At 35.1% G+C, this 23,959-nt stretch overlaps 2 protein-coding genes across 5 annotated transcripts; one reads left to right on the top strand and one right to left on the bottom strand.

Moving 5' to 3' along the window:
- Nucleotides 1-889: 889 nt before the first annotated feature.
- On the top strand, nt 890-7,305 carry zp3d.1 (zona pellucida glycoprotein 3d tandem duplicate 1). Its single transcript, XM_059508336.1, has 9 exons — nt 890-1,519; nt 3,709-3,824; nt 3,903-4,006; nt 4,098-4,272; nt 4,424-4,535; nt 6,001-6,089; nt 6,167-6,237; nt 6,314-7,034; nt 7,122-7,305. Exons 1-8 carry the CDS (start codon nt 977-979, stop codon nt 6,973-6,975), a joined length of 1,872 nt encoding a protein of 623 aa, XP_059364319.1. The 5' UTR covers nt 890-976; the 3' UTR covers nt 6,976-7,034; nt 7,122-7,305.
- A 2,259-nt stretch (nt 7,306-9,564) lies between these two features.
- On the bottom strand, nt 9,565-23,917 carry LOC132103322 (retroviral integration site protein Fli-1 homolog). 4 transcript variants are annotated; one of them, XM_059508329.1, is made up of 10 exons: nt 23,742-23,917; nt 15,821-16,026; nt 15,120-15,289; nt 13,256-13,459; nt 12,983-13,054; nt 11,824-11,892; nt 11,650-11,712; nt 11,518-11,565; nt 10,621-10,704; nt 9,565-10,486 (listed from the first exon to the last, which is right to left on the bottom strand). In XM_059508329.1, exons 1-10 carry the CDS (start codon nt 23,757-23,759, stop codon nt 9,963-9,965), a joined length of 1,458 nt encoding a protein of 485 aa, XP_059364312.1. In that variant the 5' UTR covers nt 23,760-23,917; the 3' UTR covers nt 9,565-9,962. The 4 variants fall into 4 exon arrangements, with proteins under 4 accessions (XP_059364312.1, XP_059364314.1, XP_059364315.1 ...); XM_059508331.1 differs by lacking the exon at nt 23,742-23,917 and adding an exon at nt 23,491-23,644; XM_059508332.1 differs by lacking the exon at nt 23,742-23,917 and adding an exon at nt 23,241-23,456.
- Between the last annotated feature and the right edge of the window lie 42 nt (nt 23,918-23,959).

Raw genomic sequence — 23,959 nt, 5'->3', positions numbered from 1 at the left:
AAGAATTGGCGTGTAGTTTAAGTCCGTTAAAAAGTGCTACTTAACGATTTTCTACCAAAACAATGGTTTCCACACTGCTGTTGAAGATCTCAAACGTGCATGCTCCTAACTAAACAAGTTACAAAACTTTTGCAAACTTTAATGCAAGAACGCGATAACTGATTTTATTTTAATAAACATGCAATGAATTCGAGATCATACTGCTCATTTGATAACGTTCGATTCCGTAATAAGGGTTTCATTTGAGTCGGATCTTTTTAATGAATAGTTCGACTACTTCAGTGACTCGGACCGAGCGGTTCTCGAATCAAAGACTATTGAATCATGAACTACAATTTAAAAATGTCCGATTCGTAATGAGTAAAAATCGATGTGAGAGGTTTTTAGGAGCGTACCGAGGACCGGGTGAAAAGTAAGTTAATTTAATAATCAAATGGCAAAAAATGTAATATAAAAAAATTTTTTATTAGAGTTTTATTAACCCGTGTAAGAAATAAACTCGTATTACATAAACTAGAATAGAAAATGTAAGCTTATACACAAGCCAAAATATGGAAATGAATTTCAGTATTGTTTAGGCTAATGAAAATCCGAATTATATTTAGGCTGTGTATTTATGAGCTAAATCATAGCAGGTTATTTTATTCATGTGTCAATTAACAGTTTTTTGATAAGTCTTACATTTTATATTATTCTATTTAATTATAATAAACAATCTGTAAAACTACACAGTTTTGAGATTTTTGTTTTATTATTTGAAAGTATAGAACGAGGCGGCATTTTACGTGATGACGTATTTTATTTTATTTTTTAGTTTAACCGGTTCATTGAAATAAACCAATCGAAAGAACTGATCGTCATCACTAAACGAGTAGGCTAATTAGTGGTCTTCACGTCATCAATCAGCAGGTGGCTGCAGGGCGCGTCTCGCGTTCTTATTTAATTCTCCAGTCACATTTAGGATTTAATACTGATCATGGAGTGCATAAGTTTGTATTTTTGTTGTTCTTTGTACTTTCTTGGCATACTGCACATTGCCAGAGTTTACACTTGCGGGACCGTGGGTCATCTAGAATATAGCAGTGTCGTCCATGACATGGCGCCCAAGCCAGGAGCGGTCAGGCTGTGTAGGGCTACAGGAGACAGTGAGTTTATGAAAAACCCTCCGGTTATGCGACCATATCGCGTTTTCCCAATGTTCCGACATGTTCCGGTTCCCCTCGTTGACAGTGAGCTGTTCAGACCCGTCTCCGAGAGAAGACACGTTCCAAATCGTTTGACTAGTCTTCTAATTCCTAAAAAGAACCCTCAGCGCATCCAAGTGTCTCCGGTGGATAATGGTCATGGTGTGCAGGTGTGGTGTGGTTACAGTAAGATCTCAGTGCGCATGAATAAGAACCTGATGGGCTTCAAAAGTTCACCGTCTTCATTTTACCTGGGAACGTGTCCTGTCTCTCGCTCAGACGAGAACTTCATGTATTTTCATTACGACCTCAGTGACTGCGATAGCTCTTTAACGGTAAGTATGCAAGATAAATCCTTAGAACCTTTATGAATGTGCATAAATAAAAGATAAGATAAATCTTGAATGTACATGTCAACGATTTGTAAACTATACATTAGGCTATAACTGTATATACATATGTAACTATACTTTTTTTTTTTAACCCACCATTAGAATAGACGCAAAGAAAATCATAAAACTGTCAGACATTTAAAATGGCTCACACTTGAGGGAAAAATAGCTTGGTTTTAATTAACCCCAAATTGACCAAAAATATGCAATTTGTTAAGTTGTTGATATTTATATGGCAGAAAAGATAGATGGAATTCTGACAGCTTGCAAGATTACTTAAAGGGGTCATATGATGATGCTGCTAAAGAGAACATATTTTTGTGTATTTGTTATAATGCAATGTTTATGCGGTTTAAGGTTAAATATTTCATTTTTAAAAATTTTCATATAATGTATATTATTGTTTCTCCTTTATACCCCACCTTCAGAAACCTGTTGATTTTGAAGGCTGATTGGTCTGAAAAAGGAGATGTGCTCTGATTGGTCGGCTATCCATTGCGTTGTGATTAGCCGAAAGCCTCAAGTGTGTGACTGAAATGTTACGCCCCATAACCTACTATGCGGTCTCTCAGGCCAACAGCATGAGACTCAGTCCAGCTGCTCGTTCACATCCCATCATCGGTTCTCTTTTAGCAGTTCAGTCAATGTACTGTTAGGAGTAACTGAATAACTCGGGATATTGGTTTATTTTGCGTGAGATGGAGAGTAAGCCACGTTTATCAACCGAATAACCTAAGGAAATTGTGGATTGGTGTGTACTGGAGACTCGAACAGTTTTAAACTATTCAGTTTAATTTGGTGAACTGGTTCGACCGGTTTACTAAGAAGATCTGATTAAATTCATTTGTGATCACTAGATGAGACAAAACCAATAAAACCCATTACAAATGAGGCATTTGTTGCTTCCAGTGGGGATATCATTACTGTTTATAATGACTTTTTTTTTTTTTTTTTACGCATTGTGTATCGTGCTGCGTAAACCTAAAACCATGTCTGCATTTGTGTTCGGAGAAACAAACAAGCCTACTCTACAGTGCTCAAAACTCATATTTGAATCATCAGTGGCAAATTTAAATATAAATAATTTACTTACAGGCTTTGAGTCAGAAGCGCCAGACTGTCCTTTAAGTTTGAACTGCTCAACTTTATAGAAACAGCCTTTGTGCCACAGATGCATTGCAGGCTACTGGTTCAGGAAACAGTCCTCGTCCTCCGTAATATGCGGAGCACGCATCTGAATATTTGGGTTGAATTGTTCTGGACTGGAACAGTGTTGAAATACAACTTAACCACTGATTTCTAGTCTTGTCCTCTTTTGGGAGACAAAGTAGCTACGCTTTCGCAACAAAACACACAGCTTCTCCACAACATGGCAGCAGCGGCAACAGAGAGAATGAAAGTTATGCCGCCTTTTCCTTGCTTGAACATCTGGGTGGCGTTATGCAAATCTTCCCACATAGTGACATAGATATGTGGGGGGGGGGGGGTGTTAGAACAAGCCGTTTTAGGAGGGTGTGGTTAACTGTTTTTATAGATATCTCTTTGGATTTGAGACTTTAGTCTTTGCAACTTTTTTGCAACACTCCAAAATGAAAGGGAAAAATTTTAATTGCATCACATGACTCCTTTAAATAGCAGACTACTACATCTCCCAATGTCTCAGTTATATCAAAGCTTTGCAGTTTTTATTGTGAGGGGCAAAACATGCAGTGTAATTAAGTGCAATACAATATACAAATAAATGTTAATAAATATCACTAACAATATAAAAGATTAAGTTTACTTTATAAAAACAAGTAAAGCTTTCTCAGCAAAAAGACAATTGTACCATGACCTGAATGTGGACGTTTTTAGAATGATCAGAGAGTTGATATGATTTTAGAATTATACACACAGACCTTTTACTTGATAAGAAGTATAAATTATGAATCTCACAACAGAAGGCATGTAGTAGATTGTGTACACCAGGGTTATCAGCAAAAAGGCCGTAGAAATAGGTGTATTAAATATAATTCAGTAGACTTTACAGTGGTCATTCACCTCGATCCACAAATCATAATAGCCACTGAAACATTAACAGAATGACTTGATGCACCTTTAATGTTTCTTGATTTTACCTTGATGATCCTCAGATGATGAAAGGGCAGATCATATATTCCAACATGGTCCACTATACTCCAACAGAGCCTCCAGGGACAGTCATCCGAGCTGTGCCCCTTACATTAAACATCCAGTGTCTATACAATAGGTAAGCCATGAATCTGAAGAGGGTTCAGGACTTGGAAATAAAATGCACCTCATCATGCTTTTATTTTTTTATTTCTAGATATCATTATTCCTACAAAATGGGCTTCCTGCCTGTGGCGAGGGAGCGCATGTTCCACAAGATTTTTGAAAACAGGGCCATGTTTAGTCTTTTTGTGTGCAATGGTAAGCTTTTCCTCCTCTTCTGTATAATTTCCTGTTTTGTTGACCCCCACATATGGTGTTGGTGCCCATCGGTCTGTTGAATCGTGTGTAGAACACTGGGAAAGACTTGAGGGAAATGGGAGTTTTGTGCTTGGGGAGCCCATGTATTTTGAAGCAAGTGCTGCTTATATATCTGAGGACGAAAGGATTTTTGTTGACTCCTGCTATGCAACAGCATCAAGAGACCCAAAATCAACTCCTCAACACAAAGTTATTTTTAACTATGGGTGAGTTCTTTGTTGAAAATATTGCTTATATTTATTTGCCTATATTTTACATTAATTCACGTTTGAAGGGTAAAAAGAACGTGTGTGTGTATGTGTGTGTGTGTATATATATTATATAAAATACATGCACTTAAAAACTCTGCAATTTCAGATGTATGGAGGACAGCAGAAGACAAGGAAGTCTGTCACGGTTCTTCCAAAGACAGTCGAACATTATAAGGTTTTCAGTCGATGCCTTTTTACTCCCCCAAGTTACTGGCACGGTAATGTTTTTATTCTTAAATGTCAATAGGAGAAGCTGGGGCTAGTTGTCACAGTTTTAACTCTGTAGGGTTTATTTGTAGGGTTTGAAATTGGCTTTATTCATATTTTGACACTTTTCAGTCTTGACTGCACATGACTTGTGGAATATAATGTTTTTAGTATGGAATATTGAAAATATTCCCTGGGGGTAAAAATGTATATTACATACATTGACCTATAAAGGGATCCTGCTGTGAATTGACATTGATTCACTGATTTGAAAATAAGAATTTCCAAAATATTTATCTAAACTAAAAAGCCATTCTCCATATGACATAACGTCAGAGTATTTAACAGCATTTTCAGCAAACCGTAAACAACAAAACTTGAAACATGGGATATATATATATCATCAGGCCTGCATTTATTTGATATAAAATACAGAAAAAATTTAATATTGTGATATATTATTACAATTTAAAATATTTTTTTTTAATTTATTATACTTTAAATTATCATTTATTTCTGTGATGCAAAGCTGAAGTTTTAGGATCATTATCACATGATCCTTTAGAAATCATTCTAATATGATGATTCATTATCAAAGTTGGAAACAGTTCTGCTGCTTAACATTTTTTCAGAACATATGATACTTTTTTAGGATACTTTGATTAAAAAAAAAAAAAAAAGCTATGTTTTTAAAATATAAATATTTTGTAATAACAATATACACTACTGGTCAGTAATTTGGGGTCAGTAATTTTTTTTTTTTTCTTTTTTAAAATAAAATCAATACTTTTATTCAGCAAGGATGTGTTAAATTGATAAAAAGTGATAGTAAAGAAAATATATTAGAATATATATATTATTAGAAAAAAATTGTTTTTAATAAATGCAGTTCTTTTTAACCTTTTATTCATCAAATATATTAGACAGCAGAACTGTTTCCAACACTCATAATAAATCAGAATATTAGAATGATTTCTAAATGATCATGTGATAGACTGATGTTACATGTGACACTGAAGGCTGGAGTAATGATGCTGAAAATTCAGCTTTGCATCACAGGAATAAATTATTTTTTTAAAGTATATTCAAATAGAAAACTATTATTTTAAGTTGTAATAATATTTCACAATATTACAGTTTTTTTCAGTATTTTTGATCAAATGCAGCGTGATGAGCAGAAGAAACTTCTTTCAAAAACATTAAAAATAGTAATGTTTCCAAACTTTTGTCTGTACTGTATGTGTGTGTGTGTGTGTGTGTGTGTGTGTGTGTGTGTGTGTGTGTGTGTATATATATATATATTAAAAAAAAATGTATATATGAAAACCGCAAAAAAAAATTGTCTTTAATGTGTATAAACTACAGCATATAATATGTGTTACAACCTCCACCTGTCTAAAATGTAGGCATGTTTAAATATTACATAAATTAGTGTGTGTGTGTGTGTGTTGATGCTATATTAACTAATTTTTACAGTACTTTTACCTGCATTGCACAATATCGGTTCACAGAGCCACTACAAGTGCCACAGCAAAGTCATGCACCTATAACCGCGTAAAGAGAAGGTGAGAAATTATTTCACACATACTGTGTAAATGCAGAGAAGTGGCATTGTCGTTTAGTTCTTATCCTGTACCAACAGGTGGGAGGAACTCTACACCGATGCATCTGCTTGTGCTTGTTGTGATTCCACATGTGAACCTGAATCAGCTTGTAGGTAGAAAACATCAAAGATTATCAAATGAAAACACTGTCACACATCTGTGTTTTGCTCCTGCTTCCATAACAGCTTCTTTGCCCCATTTGAGACAATCCATAACAAGCAAACCCTGGATTTTGGACAAAAATGAACGATCTTTAATCAAGAGTATGGAAGGATGGGTCAAAGTTCAGGAGGACACAGAAAGGATGAAGTACAAGAGTTTGAAAGGAATCGATGAAGAGGAAGAAGATGGTGATGCTGTGGAGATTGTGACCAATACTGAAGAACAAATGGAAGCAAAAGAGAAAAATAAAAAGGTGCCCATGAATTATTTGGATGAGGATGTAGAGGTAATTGTTGGGACAGTGGAAACTCCTGCTACAGAGTTAAAGTTTAAAAAGGGTGATGGATCTGGAAAAGTAATGCTTGTTGAGGACAAGAAGAACGGGGATGTTGAGGATGCTGGGAGACGCAAGAGCACAAATGGAACTGATAATGTTGGACATTCTAGCGTTCAGTTGATCGAAGAGCTTTTGGGAGATGTTAACGACCGAGCATCCAACAAGAGTGGAGCACAAGAAATGATTGACTTTACCAGGGAAGAGCTGTCCGAAGATGAAATCCAGCCTGACAATTTTGAGAGAAACATGCATGTACAAAGCACAGTATCAACACAAATGTTGATGGATGAAGAGGTGTTTTTAAATGCCAAACATGAACCAGTGGAGTGGCATCAAGATGAACATTAACTAACCCAATGTGGGAGAAATGGAGGACTGACTTTTGAGGTTGTTCCAGGGTCTCCGTGGTATAACGGTTTAATTCATTTATTATGAATTTAGCTGCCACTTAACTACAGATCCTTTATATTTTCATGTGTTTATTTCTCTTCTAGGTTTCTTGATTGACCTTTCTTGGAGTTGCGTCTGTGGGGCAAAAGACCTCAGCATACTTTATGGATTCAACTGAATTCAATATACAAGTCATTTTTTTCTGAACTTGTATTGAAATTGATGCATTCATACGGTCTTCAAAGTACAATGCTGACATTAACTGTAATGACATCAGAATATTAAAACTTTTTTTTTGATTGATCTTTTTCTAATGTCCTGTGACCTCGTTGATGCCTCTCATTGAATGATTTATTCTTAAAGGGTTAATCTCACAGTTCATTTTACCCCACAATCAAAAAATATTAATAATGCATAAAGAAAATCAAACGTCTTAATTGTATTCATAAATCACAAGAATAAAACCAAAGATATTAGACATGTGAATGAATATAAAGAACAATAGACACTTAAGAATAAAGAGCAGTAACAGATTTCTGTAATCTCTAATGTACCGTCAGGTTTGATGACCATGCTGCATGTCTGTAGCTGCTCATATCAGATAAAAATGCATTTTAAAATACTGATAAAATTTTTAGACATCACTGCAAGACATTGTAAGGCTAACAAATTTGGGAAACCGCTACACTGCCATGTCAGGTTAATTTAGGTAACATTAATAAAGCCATTCTGGGTGAAATAAAGAGGGTTAATATCTTTTAATACTGTGCTGTCAGATTTGGTGACCGTTTGTCTGTTGCTGTTCACATTATACAGTATGCTTTGTAGGATATAAAACCGATGAGTTTAGATATCACCCGAGTAAATTTGAGGAGCATTAAAGCCATTGTGTGCGAAATCATGAGTAACAGATTTTGGAAACCTGTTGAGATTCGGCAGCCTTTTCTGTATGTCTCCAAGTGTTCACATCAGAGTGAATATGGGTACCATTAAAAGTCAATAGCAAATATATCATTTTATTAGTGTATTTAACAACCAGAATGGTAAAACTCAAACAAAAAATATTGATATAAAAAAATGATAGATAACCAATAGCCTATAACTTGGTAAGATAAAAACCTTATTTAAAAAACAAAATCAAAAAGGTGCCGCCTTGCACAAACTTGCTTTCATTGTTTCATTTATGTTTGCTCATATCTGTATTCCCATGTTTTTAACTCAATAATAAACTTAACGTGACGTAAAATCTGTTTTGAGACCTGCTCGAAAGAACCTTCATTGTGGAAAGGGAAATAAAGATCAGCCGATTAGCAGATGATACTGCTCTTTTCTTTAGAGATGCCTCTTGGGTCCCTGTTACAATCAGCACTGTTGAAAAATTGGTCTAAATCTTACTGTCTAAATTATTTAATTGTCGTAAGCAGGTCCTTCTCGCCTGGGCTCTGTTATACAAGCAACTTTTCCCCTCATAAAGTGTTTATCTGTAACAACCTTGATATTCTGTATAAAAACAAATCTTTTTTACCAGTGGAAATCAGTAGTTTAATAAGAATGGCAACTTATTAAATTTTTAATATTCAATCATACCCCATAAATAATTTGCTATTGTTTTTGATGCCATACCATCTGGAGGTATTAAGACTAAAAACCTCACTTTACTTGTTATTGAGAATATTGATAAAGATTTTTCTTTACTTTGGGGAAATTGTTTTGTTAATTTTGTTAATTAAAAAAACGTGCATTTACAGAAACACTTAATCTTATTTTGTTAACAAAATTTTATATACATAAAATCTTGTGTCTACTTTTCTGTCTGTTTAGGACAGTGTAGGACATGTTGTTGGTACATAGATCTTTTCATAGCACTGCATTGAGGACAAATGCAATAATGCATGTTAAGATGTCAGGAAAGTCTTTACCACATCATGGAGGTTTTGTAAGTGACCTGTTTTATGAACTTATAATATAGAATCTGAGCTTAATGTTTTTATGAATGCATTAACCGTGTCTAGTAAGGTCATCCCCAGTGAGCCCTAGATCATGAAGTCTGATTTGGAAATTGTCAAGGAAGAGCAGCAACTCTGAAGCAATGAGTTAATGACCACACCCACAGCTGAGATTGGACTACGTCATTTTTGTACCAGACCCAGCTGTGTGGAGAAGGACAAATTTGAGGAGCCATGCAGAATAGTTGAGAAGGTATTTAGATTGGACTAAACTGAAAACTAAAGACATTCTGATTTCGAGTTTTCAAAGATCAGTTGCACTTGATTTGTCAATAAATATGTGAGACACACTTTTGAAATGGCCATATTATTATTTACCTATAACTATTTATAGTGTAATTTTTATGATAACCTAACACTAAAATATGGTGTGAATCTGTAAGACAGTTGTGAGATTAATGTTCTTCGTTTCTTCTGTTCGTTTTAGGAACTTCAAAAATGTAGAGCACAAGCATTTGAAAGGGCTATTCTTTGTAATAAGTAGATTGTTGGTAATGTATATTAAAAATAAATATATAAATAAATTCACAGATGCATTAAGTGAGCTACATGTTTTATTGATTTGATATATAATGTTACACTTAGGGGAGTGACGTTATTTGATTAAAAAAAAGACTGTACAAATCACTTGCGTAAAAAAGCATATTACATTTTAAAACAGAGATGAATATGCATGCTTTTGGGGTACGTGAGTGCAGTCTTATATAAAACATGCAAAACATATTTACAAATTAGCCCTGTAGATGTACAGCTTTGTTTCGATATGCATATATATACTGTACAAAAAAAATTAAATGTGACAAGATGGAGAACTTGATGTTTGGAATTGCTACAAAGGTTTTGCATTGGATAAGGACTCCCGAAAAGTTAGGTTTTTTTTTGTTTTTGTTTTTTATCCTTGGTTCTACGAAAAAGCCAGGGCTTTACGATTAAACTGTTTTAATAATAAGAGTTCAAATGCGAGTGAGTGCTGGGATGTCGTGGCATGGGTGAGCTGGGATACACCACTCCTGTTGCGGAGTTCCAGTAGGTGGTAGGAGGCCCAAAGAAATTCCCAGTGGAAACAGGCATAGGGGTTGAATGAGTGCCCATGAAGTTCATTTTTGGCTGGTGGCTGTGGTAGCTTTGCACATACGGCACTTCGGTCTGAAATTTGAGCACGCTCCCTTCTTGAGGATGGTTTTGGTGGGCTTGGGAGATACCCTGGAAATCAAATTTGTATGCATAGCGCTTGCCGTGCACCTTGGTCATAATGTTCTTGTCATAGTAGTAGCGGAGAGCCCGGCTGAGCTTGTCATAGTTCATGTTAGGCTTGCTTTTTCGCTCACCCCAGCGCTTGGCCACCTCGTCTGGGTCAGTCATCTTGAATTCTCCGTTAGTGCCCTCCCAGGTGATGATGGTGGCATTATTGCTGTCAGAGAGCAGCTCCAACAAGAACTGCCACAGCTGGATCTGACCAGAGCCTGTGTGAAGATAAAGAGTGTCAGATCTTTAGCACAGGATGGAAGGGCTTTAAGGGCAGGTTGTGTTCTCCAAATGTGACCTTTTTAATGTATGTTGTACACAGAAACAGAATGTGGGTCGGTCAGACACCTACCCACAGTCCTGTCAGTGCTGGTGACGGGCAGGTTGTTAGAATTGTGTTTGGTCGGTCGGATCTTGGTGTGGAATGGTTTCGTTTCTGTGTGAAGAAGGTCGAGCAGACATCATACTAATAGTCATACTAATCATGATGTGCTTGGTTTGTCAGATTTCTTTCACAGGCCTTCAAATCTTAAAAAAAATAAATTCTAACTGAAGTTTGGGGTCAGTAAGATTGTTCTGCTGGTATTAAAAAGCTTCTTTTGCTCACCAAGGTTGCATTTGTTGGATCAAATATACGGTAAAAACGGTAACATGACGAAATATTACATAATACATTTTTAAAAGTAATTGTATTCCTGTAATAACAAAGCTGAATTTTCAGCAACCATTACTCCAGTCTTCAGGGTTGTATATATATTGTGGAAACCATGATACATTTGTTTTCAGGATTCTTCAAATAGAAACCTCAAATAGCAATAGATTTTCTTTTTTCAAAAGTTACTGTCACTTTTGATTTTGCTGAATAATTTCTTAATAAAAAGTACAAATAAAAAAAAAAAAACTTAATGACCCCAGACTTTTTAATTGTAGTGTGTTTGTGTGTATATATATATATATATATATATATATATAATTTAAATTATAAAAAAAAAGTGTAATAATTTTTATTTTGTTTTAGGCATGTTTAATTTGTCCAGATTATATTCACAACAGGGATTCAGTTATTCAGGTATCATATAACTGATATAACTCAACAAATATATGGTCTAATCTAATTTATTATTTAATTATAAAAGGGCATACATTTGTGTCCAGTCTGTGCATTCAAAGATTACATACTCTAAAAAAGGCCACATTTGATGTTAAATTGACAATGATGCATATGGTTGTCTGATTTGTTCATTCTTACCTGGATTTGCAAGACGGCTGCTGATGGGACCTAATGCTTGGTAGGGGTCTGCAAAGATGGAAATGTACAATACTGATTAGATAATGAGAGGTGTAGTTTAACAAAAAAGATGATTGAATTAAACTTGTTGACCTTGTGGAAGTCTTGGTGGAGGCTCTGTAATTCTGGTGTTGTGCTGATGTTCAATTGGAGAACCTGTGATTTTAAAAATTGTAAAAGTTTTTTTCCTTCTTTGTAATATGGTTATGGCAAACAACTCCATATATATACAGTATAATTATGTGACATTGTGATGTTTTTGGTAACCTTTTGGGACAGCTGGTAAGGCGCTTGAGGACCAACTGTTCCTTCTGCCGATCTCCTCAAAGCTGTTTTCTGTGCCGAGGTAAAGTCAGATAGGAGCAGTTAACAAAAGGGAGATTTTACAGGAAAGAATGACTGTAAAGAGTAAGGAGAAGGGCAGCCGCAGAAGGAAGGAAGCCCTGCATTAAAGATCCCTAAGGAGAAACGAAGGAGCAGAACAAAGCCAGCAGCAAAACGGTAAGAAGGCCTGAAGATGGCACACAGTTCCTCTGAGGGATTGTCCTTTTGTTCTGACTGATTCTCTTTGCTGTAGAATAGTCAATTGTGTCCTAACTTAAACTCTACAACCCTTACTTCCTGTCCTGAGACAGCTGTTTCCTGTCTGAAAGTGTAACGATTCAAAAACCTTTCAATGCTTGGGGCAAAATTCATTGAAGAAAAAAACTGCATCCTTATAGCATCTCTCGATCTTAACCAATGGCATTATATCAGTACAGTCACATGCATAAATCTTAACCACCTACATATAAATAAAGATTATTGGTGTGTTTTACAAGAAAATACTACTTTCTGCTTCAGAATGTCTAGTGTGTTACTTGCTGTTACATTTCAGAGTGAATGTAGTCTATATTGTTTAGTTAAAATTAAACAAATAAAATACCAATTTGCAGCTTTTTTAATTTAATTTTTTTAGCTTTATTAAGGGTAGATTAGAAATGAACAGTTCACCCAAAAATTTAAATTCTGTCATTTACTCACCCTCAAGTTGTTCCAAACCTATATGAATTTCTTTCTTTAAAATATCTTCTTTTAATGCCGCTGGTAGCCATTGACTTCCACAGTATCTTTTTCCTATCTATACTATGGAAGTTAATGGCTGCTGGCAACTGTTGGGTTACCAGCATTCTTTAAAATATCTTGGGAGAACTATCCCTTTAAGAATTTTAGTAAAGCTAAAATAACCATTTGACTTCTCAAAGAGCAGAAACCACGTAATGATCCAATACGTGTTCAGTAAATAGTTGCATTGGTTAAAATTTACAGTTAGAATATTACAAGGCACACAACTGCTTATAGTTCACTAGACTAACTTAAGGATCATTACAGTTACAAGAAACACACATATATTCCTCAAAAAATATGGCGTAGAAGTCTGACTTACCAGCTTTAACCTGTAGTCTAGGCTGTTGTTGTGTATTGGTAGGGGTTGCTGGGTAGGAAAAAGTGGGGCTACCTGATTAAACAATAATAAAGAAAACAAGCCCTGTTAATCTCATTGCATATATAGATTAAAAAAAAACATTTCCACAATGTAGGCTACTAACAATGCATTTAGAAATTGAAATGATTAAAGCGGTTTTTCCTGATGTTTTCTTGACCAAATTAACAATTAGTAATGGATTATTCATATGGAATTACGGGCAAAATTCCTTACTCTCCCGGAGGTAGTTTAGATGGGAGAGCAGGATGTCTGTATTGTATGCAGAAGTGAGACGCATTATGTCCTCTTTGGTCATTTTGCAGAGCGCTTTTCCATCCATGGCATGGAAGAGGGACACGTCCACATCAGATAGGGCATATTCCTTTACTGCCCACTCTACCCACTGCCGCACATGGTCTTGTGTCCACACTTCTGGGTCTAAAACAGGACAGAAGCAATAAGAAAATGAGGAACAAGTGCTTCAGCCGTGACAGGACTTATCAGAGTTCAAACACGAGGTAAAAAAGTCAGTGCACCCTCTGTTACTGCTCTTACTTTCACTTGCTGATACTTTTTGTACTTCAGTAAGGGCTTTGTACTGTTATAAGCCAAGGGGTCATGGTTTTACTGGTTATAACATTTGGTTTTACAATCTTCTGCATCTTTCTCCATCCATTAAAAATGAGCTAATCTGATAAAGAACATTATAATAATAATAATAAAATATATACAAAGAAGGGCTTTATATAGATAGATAGATAGATAGATAGATAGATAGATAGATAGATAGATAGATAGATAGATAGTGACAACTCATATAATAAAATATATATATATATATTTTTTATTTATTTATGTTTATTTATTTTAAATGTTGTTTTTATTTTATCTTTTATTACGTGTTTCATTCATTGTCTTTTTTATTATTTTAAATATATATAATATAAAGTTTTTATAACAAATTAAATACAAATACAAATTAAATCATATGAATGGGAATGCTAACGGATCTCTTTCTCGAGATATTACAGCTCTCCTGTTATGAGCCATCATACACTCTTATTTGTCCTTGAAATGTGACATCATATCCGAGAATTATGAGCATTGTAATTGTTTGGTGTGGGTGACTCATGAGGAGGTATCCCATACACTCACTGTTGCACAATGCATGGAGTGACTCCACCGTTCTGCCCTGTTAATAATGTTACGACGACCTTCAAAACGCCTCACTGAAGATAAGTCAACATCCTAATTGGTTTGCGAGTAAAGAGTGATTATCTCTGTTGGAATCTGTGCAATCATCTGTAGTTTAGTCTGCTAGGTTACTGGGATCTACCAGAAGGAAGCGCATCAGTGTTTTTTTTCTTTCTTTTACAATGCCTGTATTGCAAACTAGCCTTTTTCCCACAAAACGCAAGTTTCTAAGTGATGCAAGAGCCTGTGGCCACTGCATAATTACCACATACCTTTGTTTAGACATCTCTTTACATCCTCTAGTTTTAGAAACTGGTCAACTGCTACTACTAAATCTGTCCAGTGCTAAAATGCTTCTCTTTTTACAAAACAACATTACGGTCAACAGGTTATTTTAACAGTATCCATACTATTACATACATACTGTTATTATTTAACATTTTTAGTTTGTGTTTTTTATTTAATTTAGTTGCCAAGGCAACATTTCTCATTTTAATTGAAGTTTTGAATAATTTTTTATGCATTATACTGTTTTAAAGTTTGCATTAAATCAAAATGTATCAGAAATGGTTTACATAAAACACACGCTTAAGAAACATTTCAATATTATTAATATTAAAAATAGTTGTGCTGCTTATTTTTTATGGGAACCGTGATACATTTTTCAGGATTCTTTGATAAACAGAAACAAAAGAAAGGAGTTTATAATATAAATTTTGTGTTACTTTTACTGATCAAAGTAATTCATCAGTGCTGCATAAAATGAGAAATTTCTGTTGTAGTGTATGTCTTGTTTCAAAAATAAAAAGGCTTGTCAATGCATTTTCATGTTAATACAGAAAATGTACAATCAGACACTACTGTTCTGTTCTGATCACATTTACAGTGAAGCTACAGATCTCACCCGCTGGTACAATGACCCTCTTCTCCTCTGTGGCACTGCTTGGTGGGGTGGCACTCTGCGGGCTGCTCCGTGGCTCTGGGTAAGAGGCCTGGTAGGCCAGCGGTCCCCCATCACTGTTACTCATATGCCGGGTCCTTTTAGTCACACTGCAGTCCACTGGGGACTCACGGCTGTGGAGCGGATGAGACAAAATAAGAAACGGAGAGGTCAAATGTTTTTATTCTAAATACTTACAGTTATTATTATCTTAAAGGAACAAGTTTCTGCAAAAAAGAAAAATGCATTGTGGCAGGTTTGATCGTGATACTGAATGGCACTGGTTTCGTACATGTAATGCAAAATGGTGAGTATAAATATAAAGTCTGAATGAGATATGTATGACTTTACAATATTTGTGTTGTATGGCCTGTATGGTGCTTTTCTTTTCTTTATTGATTGATTGATTGGAGGGAAATAGCCATACGCGCTTACAAATATATTTTTGGTTCTACAAAATGTTAAATTGTTACTTAATGTAAAAATGTATGTAAAAATGTTTTCTTAATGTATTTTATAATCTTAGAACCTTTTTACAGTATAAAGAACCTTTTGTGCATTGAAAGTTTTCTTTGTGGAACCATTAATACCAGTAAAGAACCTTTATTTTTAAGGGTGTATAAATGGAGACTTGGATCTTCTGACATCAATGTTTGTTGCCCTACCTAGTTCCATTGATGTGTTCTGCTCTCTTCGCAGGGTTCTGTGCGGCTGATCCGGTCCAGTCTGGCTCAGTGGGTTCTACGCTCTCTTCAGAACCCTGTCTGAACACTGGAGGCGAGGTGATCTCTCCCTTCATGTGCATGGCCTGGGGACCACTGAAGGGCGACTCGAATATGGACTGGTTTTCACTCACCACCGATAGAGCTTCCTGTGAAGTACACAACACCCACTGGTTATCTAAACAAAAAAAAAACACTTAAATTCCTTGACCTAGGTGAACAACAAATCATAGAATAAGAACAGAAATAACACTTAATCATTAAGTCAGTGATTCCAGAACACGGATGTTACAGGTTTCCACTGCTATCGCTACGCTGTGACTTCCTTATCAGTAACTAATGTCATAAGAATTGATTTTGGAGGGAGGAAAAAAACCCTCCAGTGAGGAGCTACGCTCTTAAAAAATAAAGGGTCTTTATTTGCACCTGTTGTTCCATGAAGAATCTTTAACATTCATGGCAATTTTGGTTCTTTATATAGATTTTTTAAATGTTCTTCACACTAACAAAAGTAGTTATTTTAAGAACAGTTCACTAAAAGATTCTTTGTGAAACCAAAACTGGTTCTTCTGTGGCATTGCTGTGAAACTCCCTTCTGAAACCTTTATCTTTAAGAGTTTAAAGTTAATATATATGACCTTTAATTCAGACTTTTGACTAAAAAAATACTAGCAGCAAAACACATACTAGTACTAGTAACATCATGATACTAGCACTAAAATGATTTATACGCTCTCTTAATGTTCTGCTACAGGGGATATTAATTTTGAAACTGAAAAATAACAGTTTATCGGAATAGTTTAGGGCGTTTTTTCAACTTCCAGGTAGATATGACTTGGCACAAGAGTCAAATTAGAAATTGAGACATCATTGTGCCTTTTCTTCCTGTGTTTAACGTTGGTAGTCTGCTCTCGAGCACTCTGGTCTAGGTGTGTCCGTTTGTAACTTCAAAAAGACATTTTAAACATTCAAATGTATGTAAGTGTATGTGCATGAATAAATGTTTGTGTTATAGCTGAATTAGGGAGCTTGTTTAGAGGGCTTTAGTATTGTCTTTAAAGCTGAAATACGTCAGCACTGAGCTTTTTAGGTGGCTCACAGGAAATCTGGCCCCCATGTGCAGTGAAACCTTTTGGCATGGAGCATGAGATAGGAAACAGAGGAGTGGTAGAAATGTGGGTCATATAAAGCTGAAAAACAAAGTTGTTCTGAATGCTGTGAGGTCGAGGGGTCGCCAAACAGAGAGGATGCAGCATTGTAGGGTGCATTCACCTGACCTGAAGTATTGCAAATTTGTTACGAGAATCTGTTATGGTGTTCAGTTTAAGTGACTGGCATCATTTACTCATAAAGTAGCTTTTTGATTAGATAAAATTGTTCAAGGATTTTTATATTAAGCATATTTCAGGTCAAGATAACCAGGGTAGAATGTTCTCTTATGGACTCAACAAATATCAACTGCTTTGGGTGTTGTTGTCATTTCAGAACTGAATTGAGAATCCCTTAATTCGAATTGAAGAGGCAAAATGGGAAACTGAATGTATAGAATTACAGTGAATTGAATTTCAATGGAATTAATGTGACTAATTGCTAACTAAAAAAGCAGAGTCAATACAAACTTTGAATATTGGTCTGACTATGCTTTGTTTGAAAGCTCGAAAGTTTAGAAAGCTTTGAAGGTTTATAGTGCTTGTGGATAGATGGATGATAGATAAACTTGATGTGGCAGTGTGAATTAGTGAAACAAGTGAAAAATCTTGGTCAATATTACTGGTTTCTCTAAATATATCTTACATTTTTGCCAGTTATAATCTACTATGAAAATAGCACTAGCTATCACATACATTATGTGCTCCAACTGAATAATAAAGGCTATAAAAGTCCTGCTATAGTAGAGAAGTGAAAGCAAGCTCAAAACAAGGCCGAGCTGAGAACTCTAGTAAGCTGTTTTCACCGCCTAGTCTGTGTGCATTTGCAAGCGTCAGTCTCGTGTATACATATATAAAACAACAAAAAGCAAATCCACAGCTTTAACTTATGGCACAGATGATGATGTACACTTTGCTGCTCTGTGTAGAAGAGATGGCATGCACTAAGATTGCATTGCATTGTCCAACACCATTTGAAACTTGTTAACTTGGATCAGTATACAAAAAGCAAACCGCCTGGAGCAAATGTTTTGGTCGCGTAAGTTACAGCCAACTTAACTGCAGCTATTGAAATGGCTGGTATTTTATTTTGCAGTTAAAATTACTCTGTACCTATGCACCTTTTAAACCACAACCACACACACATAGTACTGCTCTCTCTCCTCCAAAGTGATGAACATAAACATACTTTACCCTGGCCACCAATGCCACAACTGACTTCCTGTTCAATGAGTTTCATATCGGTCTGTGTTGCTGAGAAACCAAATGCAATATTTTCGCAAACATAAACTGTACTTTGTGTACAAAGTGTCAGAGTCAAGGTCAGTAAGATTATTGTCCATCTCACTTTAAAAAACAACACAGTGAGATGCACATAAACACAGTCATGGTATTGTTGTGCCATCTTTGGCACCACTGGGTGCCTGTGACATGCATGCAGTGTTTTCAAGTCAATTGCAACAGGCCTTGATGTGGTCTTGTGAAAGAAATTCTCATTTTGTCACAACAGAACTTGTGGTAGAGCAACACTGCACAGAAACAAGCTCCGTGCTTTTAGGTTTTGGAGGTTTTGCACAAAAACTAATCACACAGTTGATCACCCTCAAAGGGCGGAGCTCACTGCAAACTAATTCTGCGATAATCTAACAGATTTACTAGATTACCACTAGTAAATCCAGAAATTAGACTTGTTTTTTTAAAGGTGAAAAGGTTTGAATTTGATGCATGCTAGTAAAGGAAGCATTGATGAGCACTGTGGTCACTTTGGTAATGAAATTAGGTTATGAAATGTCCTTTTGCTTATTATCATAATGGGACATTTGGTAATATGGGACATATAAAGTCTAATGTGTATATTTCTTTCCCTGTCACAAGACTGTTGGCATTATCATATTCTAGTTGGTTTGTTGCTGTGAAGTCTAATTTGTTGATCTGTTGGAATTCAGACATGCAAAAAATGTCTCTGGTCACACTGTTTGACCTTATGTGTGGTTAAAATACTGTTACTGCACAAATAGTTTGTACTACCATGTAGTCATGCTTGACAGTTATCTCATTTATTATGATTTATTCTCATAATTTTAAATATAATTATTATTTTGCAGTTCTTTAACATGTAGCATTATTATGCATAAATGTAAACACATTAATTAACTATATATATATATATATATATATATATATATATATATATATATATATATATATATAAAATAACTAATTAAGGTATATGTGACCATGGACCACAGCTTAAGGTGCTAGGATATATTTGCAGCAATAGCCAAAAATACATTGTATGGGTCAAAATTATAGATTTTCCTTTTTATCCCCAAAATCATTAGGATATTAAGAAAATATCATGTTCCATGAAGATATTTTGTACATTTCCTACTGTAAATATATCAAAACTTATTTTTGATAAGTAAAATGCATTGCTAAGAACTCCATTTGGACAACTTCAATGGTGATTTTCTCTATATTTAGATTTTTTTCTCCCTCAGATTCCAGATTTTCAAATAGTTGTATCTCAACCAAATATTGTCAGATCCTAACACACCATACATCAATGGAAAGCTTTTTTATTCAACTTTCAGGTTATGTACGAATCTCAATTTCGAAAAATTTACCCTTATTATGACCCTGGTTTTGTGGTCCAGGGTCACATATTATTAAGGAAGACAGGGTTATTATTATAGTTGTACATTTAGCACAAAATTATCAAAATAACTTGCAGAAAGATATTTCAAATATCAATAAATAGATATGGAAACAATGTATGTTTTGATTATTATTTATTTTTATTATTTTATTGCCTTTTTAATGCAGTGTGTAATGTAGCTGTATGTGAATGTAAACGATTTGCAAAGTTGAAAAGCTGAAAGTGCATGATAAATAAAGTTATGGTCTCCCAAAATAAAGAATCGACAGCTGAAAAGAGTTCGAATTCGAATCCCACTTCCCTGACGGCTACTTGTCAAGGGATAATACATTTGCATAATGCACAACTATGCTCTACATTGGTCGGCCACGAATAAATTGACCCCGCCCAATTCTACTGATGAGGAGTTCAAAATCGTTGTCCAAATACCCTCACTTGCGGTCTTGGGCACTTGAGAACGCGTGCGCGCGACAGGAAGTAAGTGTGCAAGACTGTCCAGTCTATCCAGAGCAGTATTCAAGGCTTTGTGTATCCCATCATGCATCATGTTGTGGAAATAAATCGCAAACTTTTTGCCAAGATCGCGGGAGGTCACGGAAACATTTCCAATCTAAGTTAAATATGAATAACAATTTGATACTATTTATAATTTGGTATTAAAACAAAGTGCCAACATTTTATTGATGCATAGATTAGTATATTAATTTGTAAAACATTTTAAGCTGCTTTTGTCACTGTATTAGAAGCACCTCAAATTAAAATTATCATGTTATAAGGACTACTGAAAAGACATTTAGAAGTTGATTTTAAAATGCAAATTATTTAAAATTAAAATAAAGCCATGTAAACACTTGCATTTTTACAATACTATAAGTGTGTTCCATCAGGTAATGAATAGTTTGACACACACGTGTGGTCTTCATCCTCACGTGAACTCTTGGGCCAAATACAGGAAATACGTCATACAAGTGGTCAAGTGCAAAGACTTCAACTGTGGGTATTTAGACAAGGCAGGGATTCACAAAAGGCTTGCTGTTGAAAGATGGATTAGTATCTTGTTTATTTGGACCAGCTGCTCCACTGAATCACAACATGTATGATAAATAATAGATGTTTATATTTTCTATAGAGCATTTTAAAATATTGAAATAGGCCTATCATTTCTGACACCTGTACGCCGTAGAGACCAAACACAACACGGACTAGGCCATTTGACCAATCAGAGCAGAGCAGGCTCACGGAAAGGAGGGGTTTAAAGAGAATAAATCACCGAAAAATTAGGTGATATTAAATGCATATTTTTAGATCCTATTAATCCTATTGTAGGAAAGTCCCAAAACAATTTTAGGATCCGTAAAAATGGCCTAATATGGGCACTTTAATGTAAAATAGGAAAAATGAATAATTCATAAAAGTGGACACAGTAGGCTACTAGTATATTTTCGAAATGACTACTAGGAGAAAACAAAAAATAATAATTTAGAACATTAATAATGTACTAGAAAATAATGTTAGTTTTGTTCTAAACCACCATTTTTATATGTTCTGTTTGTTTCTTCCTCTGATGTTATTTTTCTCATTTAACACAGACAGTATGCAAATCAGTTCAAGTAATGAATGAAGTGTAGAAAATATGTTTACATTTGGGGGTTTCTTTTCTTTCTTTCTTTTCTTTTATATGTTTTATTTGATTTTACTGCTCGTTTCGCCAGAGATAATCAAGAAAATAATGAAAAATGCGCCAACCAACCCCAGTGCATTCTAAGAAATAAAATACAACTTTGATACTTAACCGAGGAAATAATAGTTTTACTTTTTCATTTGGTCGTTTAATTACTACTATTGCTAAATTATTCGTTACTACCAACGTGAGAATTTGTCAATTTAATAAAAATACATTAGTAATAATAATAATAATAATAAAGTTTATATAAATTAATTGAATCAACATTATAATTTTAAATAAATAGTAATAACACCTAATGCCAATTACTAAATTTTTAAATGTATAGTTAGGCTATCATTTCTAACGCCATATAATAGGCTAGTAATATTAATTTCTAAAGCTCTATTAGGCGCTGTTACTCTCATGAATCATGTTAGAGCTAGAACTTTCACAGTTATGATGTTAGTCAGTTTGCGAGAGTGAAAGAAAGCAGAAGTTGTCGTTAAGGCATGCTGATTTTGCAAAGAGACACGCAGCTGCGCTCTGAGCTGCAAAAACACTTTGTGGTTTCACAAGTTTTAATCAGCAACATCCTGCAAGTGGAGACGGGGTGCTTTTCTGTGGAGAACCTGCATGAACTGGACGCCACAGCGCGTGGAGACGCAGCACGTTCGAATTCGTTTCAGATGATTGTCCGGCTAATTTAATTGAAATGTAGAACAATGCATTGGCATCGCACATCTATCGAATCAGTTTTGTTTTGTCAGTCTTTGTTGCCCTTTTTTCGAAGAGAGACTGCGGAAGTGTGTACGGAAAGTCTGAGGTTTGAGACAGGAAGCCTGCTCAGCTCTGATAACGACACCTGACAAGCGCCCAGCACTTTGCTATAAATTATTCCTTAAAGAACTAAATCAGGCATGGAATAACTGCAAACACGAAACGCCGGACTGCTCTAGTTTGCAAAGGGGATGTGTAGAGATCATTGCGTAAAAGGACAAGATGAATCAACACTTTTTCTTTTTTTTTTTTTTTTTGCAGAATTAACAATTAAAAAAACTCCAATGCGTCACATTCAAGTTTCTCGCTAAATAAAAGAAAAAAAAATAACAAAGTGAGAAATTAGAATTTGTGATAGGCCTATATTATTTTTACACGTAAAAGAGCGCTTGTGAGCGCTTTTTCACACTTGTTTGAAGATCATGCCAATTTAAAAAGAATACAGCCGCTATATATAGGCTATATATATATATATATATATATATATATATATATATAGCTATAGCGGCTGTATTCTTATATATATATATATATATATATATATATATATATATATATATATATATATATATAAGAAATGTTGTAAATCATTCACGCATCATAATAAGACAACACCTAGCAAACGACTGAAGACAGTATTTAAATATAATCGAAATTAATGTCAGTACACTGGGATTAGCGTCATTTTATGATTAGCCCCTTTTTTTGTTTAGTTTTTTTTTTGTTTCGTTTTTATTTTTAATGAATGTACAGTTTAATCTCTAAATTAATCCAGGTTCTAGAATAATAACTAATTAACCTAACACTCGCTTAGTTCATCTTCAACATAATAATCAAAATAATCAACATTATAGCTTTACTGGGAAGTTTTTAGCACGAATAAAACACTTAATGTATTATTCATATTAACTGTTTCTTGCCACCATTTTCTGCCATAATATGTTACCATCCAAATAAATCTAAACTATAATTCAGCCTATGCCGTTTATCACAGTCAATACACAGTCATATGTTAGTTTTTGCAAAGTGTCATGTCAAATTTAACGAGTCGAAGGTATGCAAAATAAAAATAGCAGACGCATTTTTGTGATTTTTAAAGTCTCCACAGTATACCTTGTTGTTGGCGCCAGAAAGCCACCTGCCTCAAGAGCGCCCCGCCATAATTGTGCAATAAGTCAAATTCGGTATATTGTTTTCCAGTTTGCATTTGCATGAGTTTTCGTCGTTCTTATGATGGTAAGTAAAAAAACAGGTTAGCTACATGTACTTAAGTGCCTTGGATAGCTCATTAAATATGCTATGTTGCATCCTAGAACCTAACTGTTAAAAAGAAAAACAAATGGAAAAACAAATTTGTGCATACCCTCTCTCGCGCGCTGTGGACACCATTTCGTTTTTTATCTGAGTCTAAATGTTGTAGCGGTTTCTTGTGTTATTAAAGAGCCGACATTCAACCACGAACGGGAAGGAAGAGGAAATTTTGTACAAGAAGGAAAGAGTGGGGACCTGCATCACCGCCTTGTCTCTCTCACCAGTAGTCGCGCTAACCGTGTGGGTGTTGCGCACTCGCTACTCATTTTCAGAACAAGACAATAAACCAGATCAAACGCCTACCTTAATAGTACAGTCCATTGCAGATTTCGGTGGAGTTCATGAAGAAAATACTTTGGTAAACTTAAACTATGTAAACCCGGGTACTTTGATAACACAGCTGAAAGGCACTGACTTGTGTGCACAGGCGCATTCAGTCATCGGCGCAAACCATACTATTTTCGCTTAGACCATAACCGGATGGCAACGGTTTTTTTCTTTTTGTGCTCTCCTTTCTAAAA

The sequence above is a fragment of the Carassius carassius genome, chromosome 24 (genome assembly GCF_963082965.1).
Source record: "Carassius carassius chromosome 24, fCarCar2.1, whole genome shotgun sequence".
Classification (NCBI taxonomy): domain Eukaryota; kingdom Metazoa; phylum Chordata; class Actinopteri; order Cypriniformes; family Cyprinidae; genus Carassius; species Carassius carassius.
This window is presented reverse-complemented; position numbering and strand designations above follow the sequence as displayed.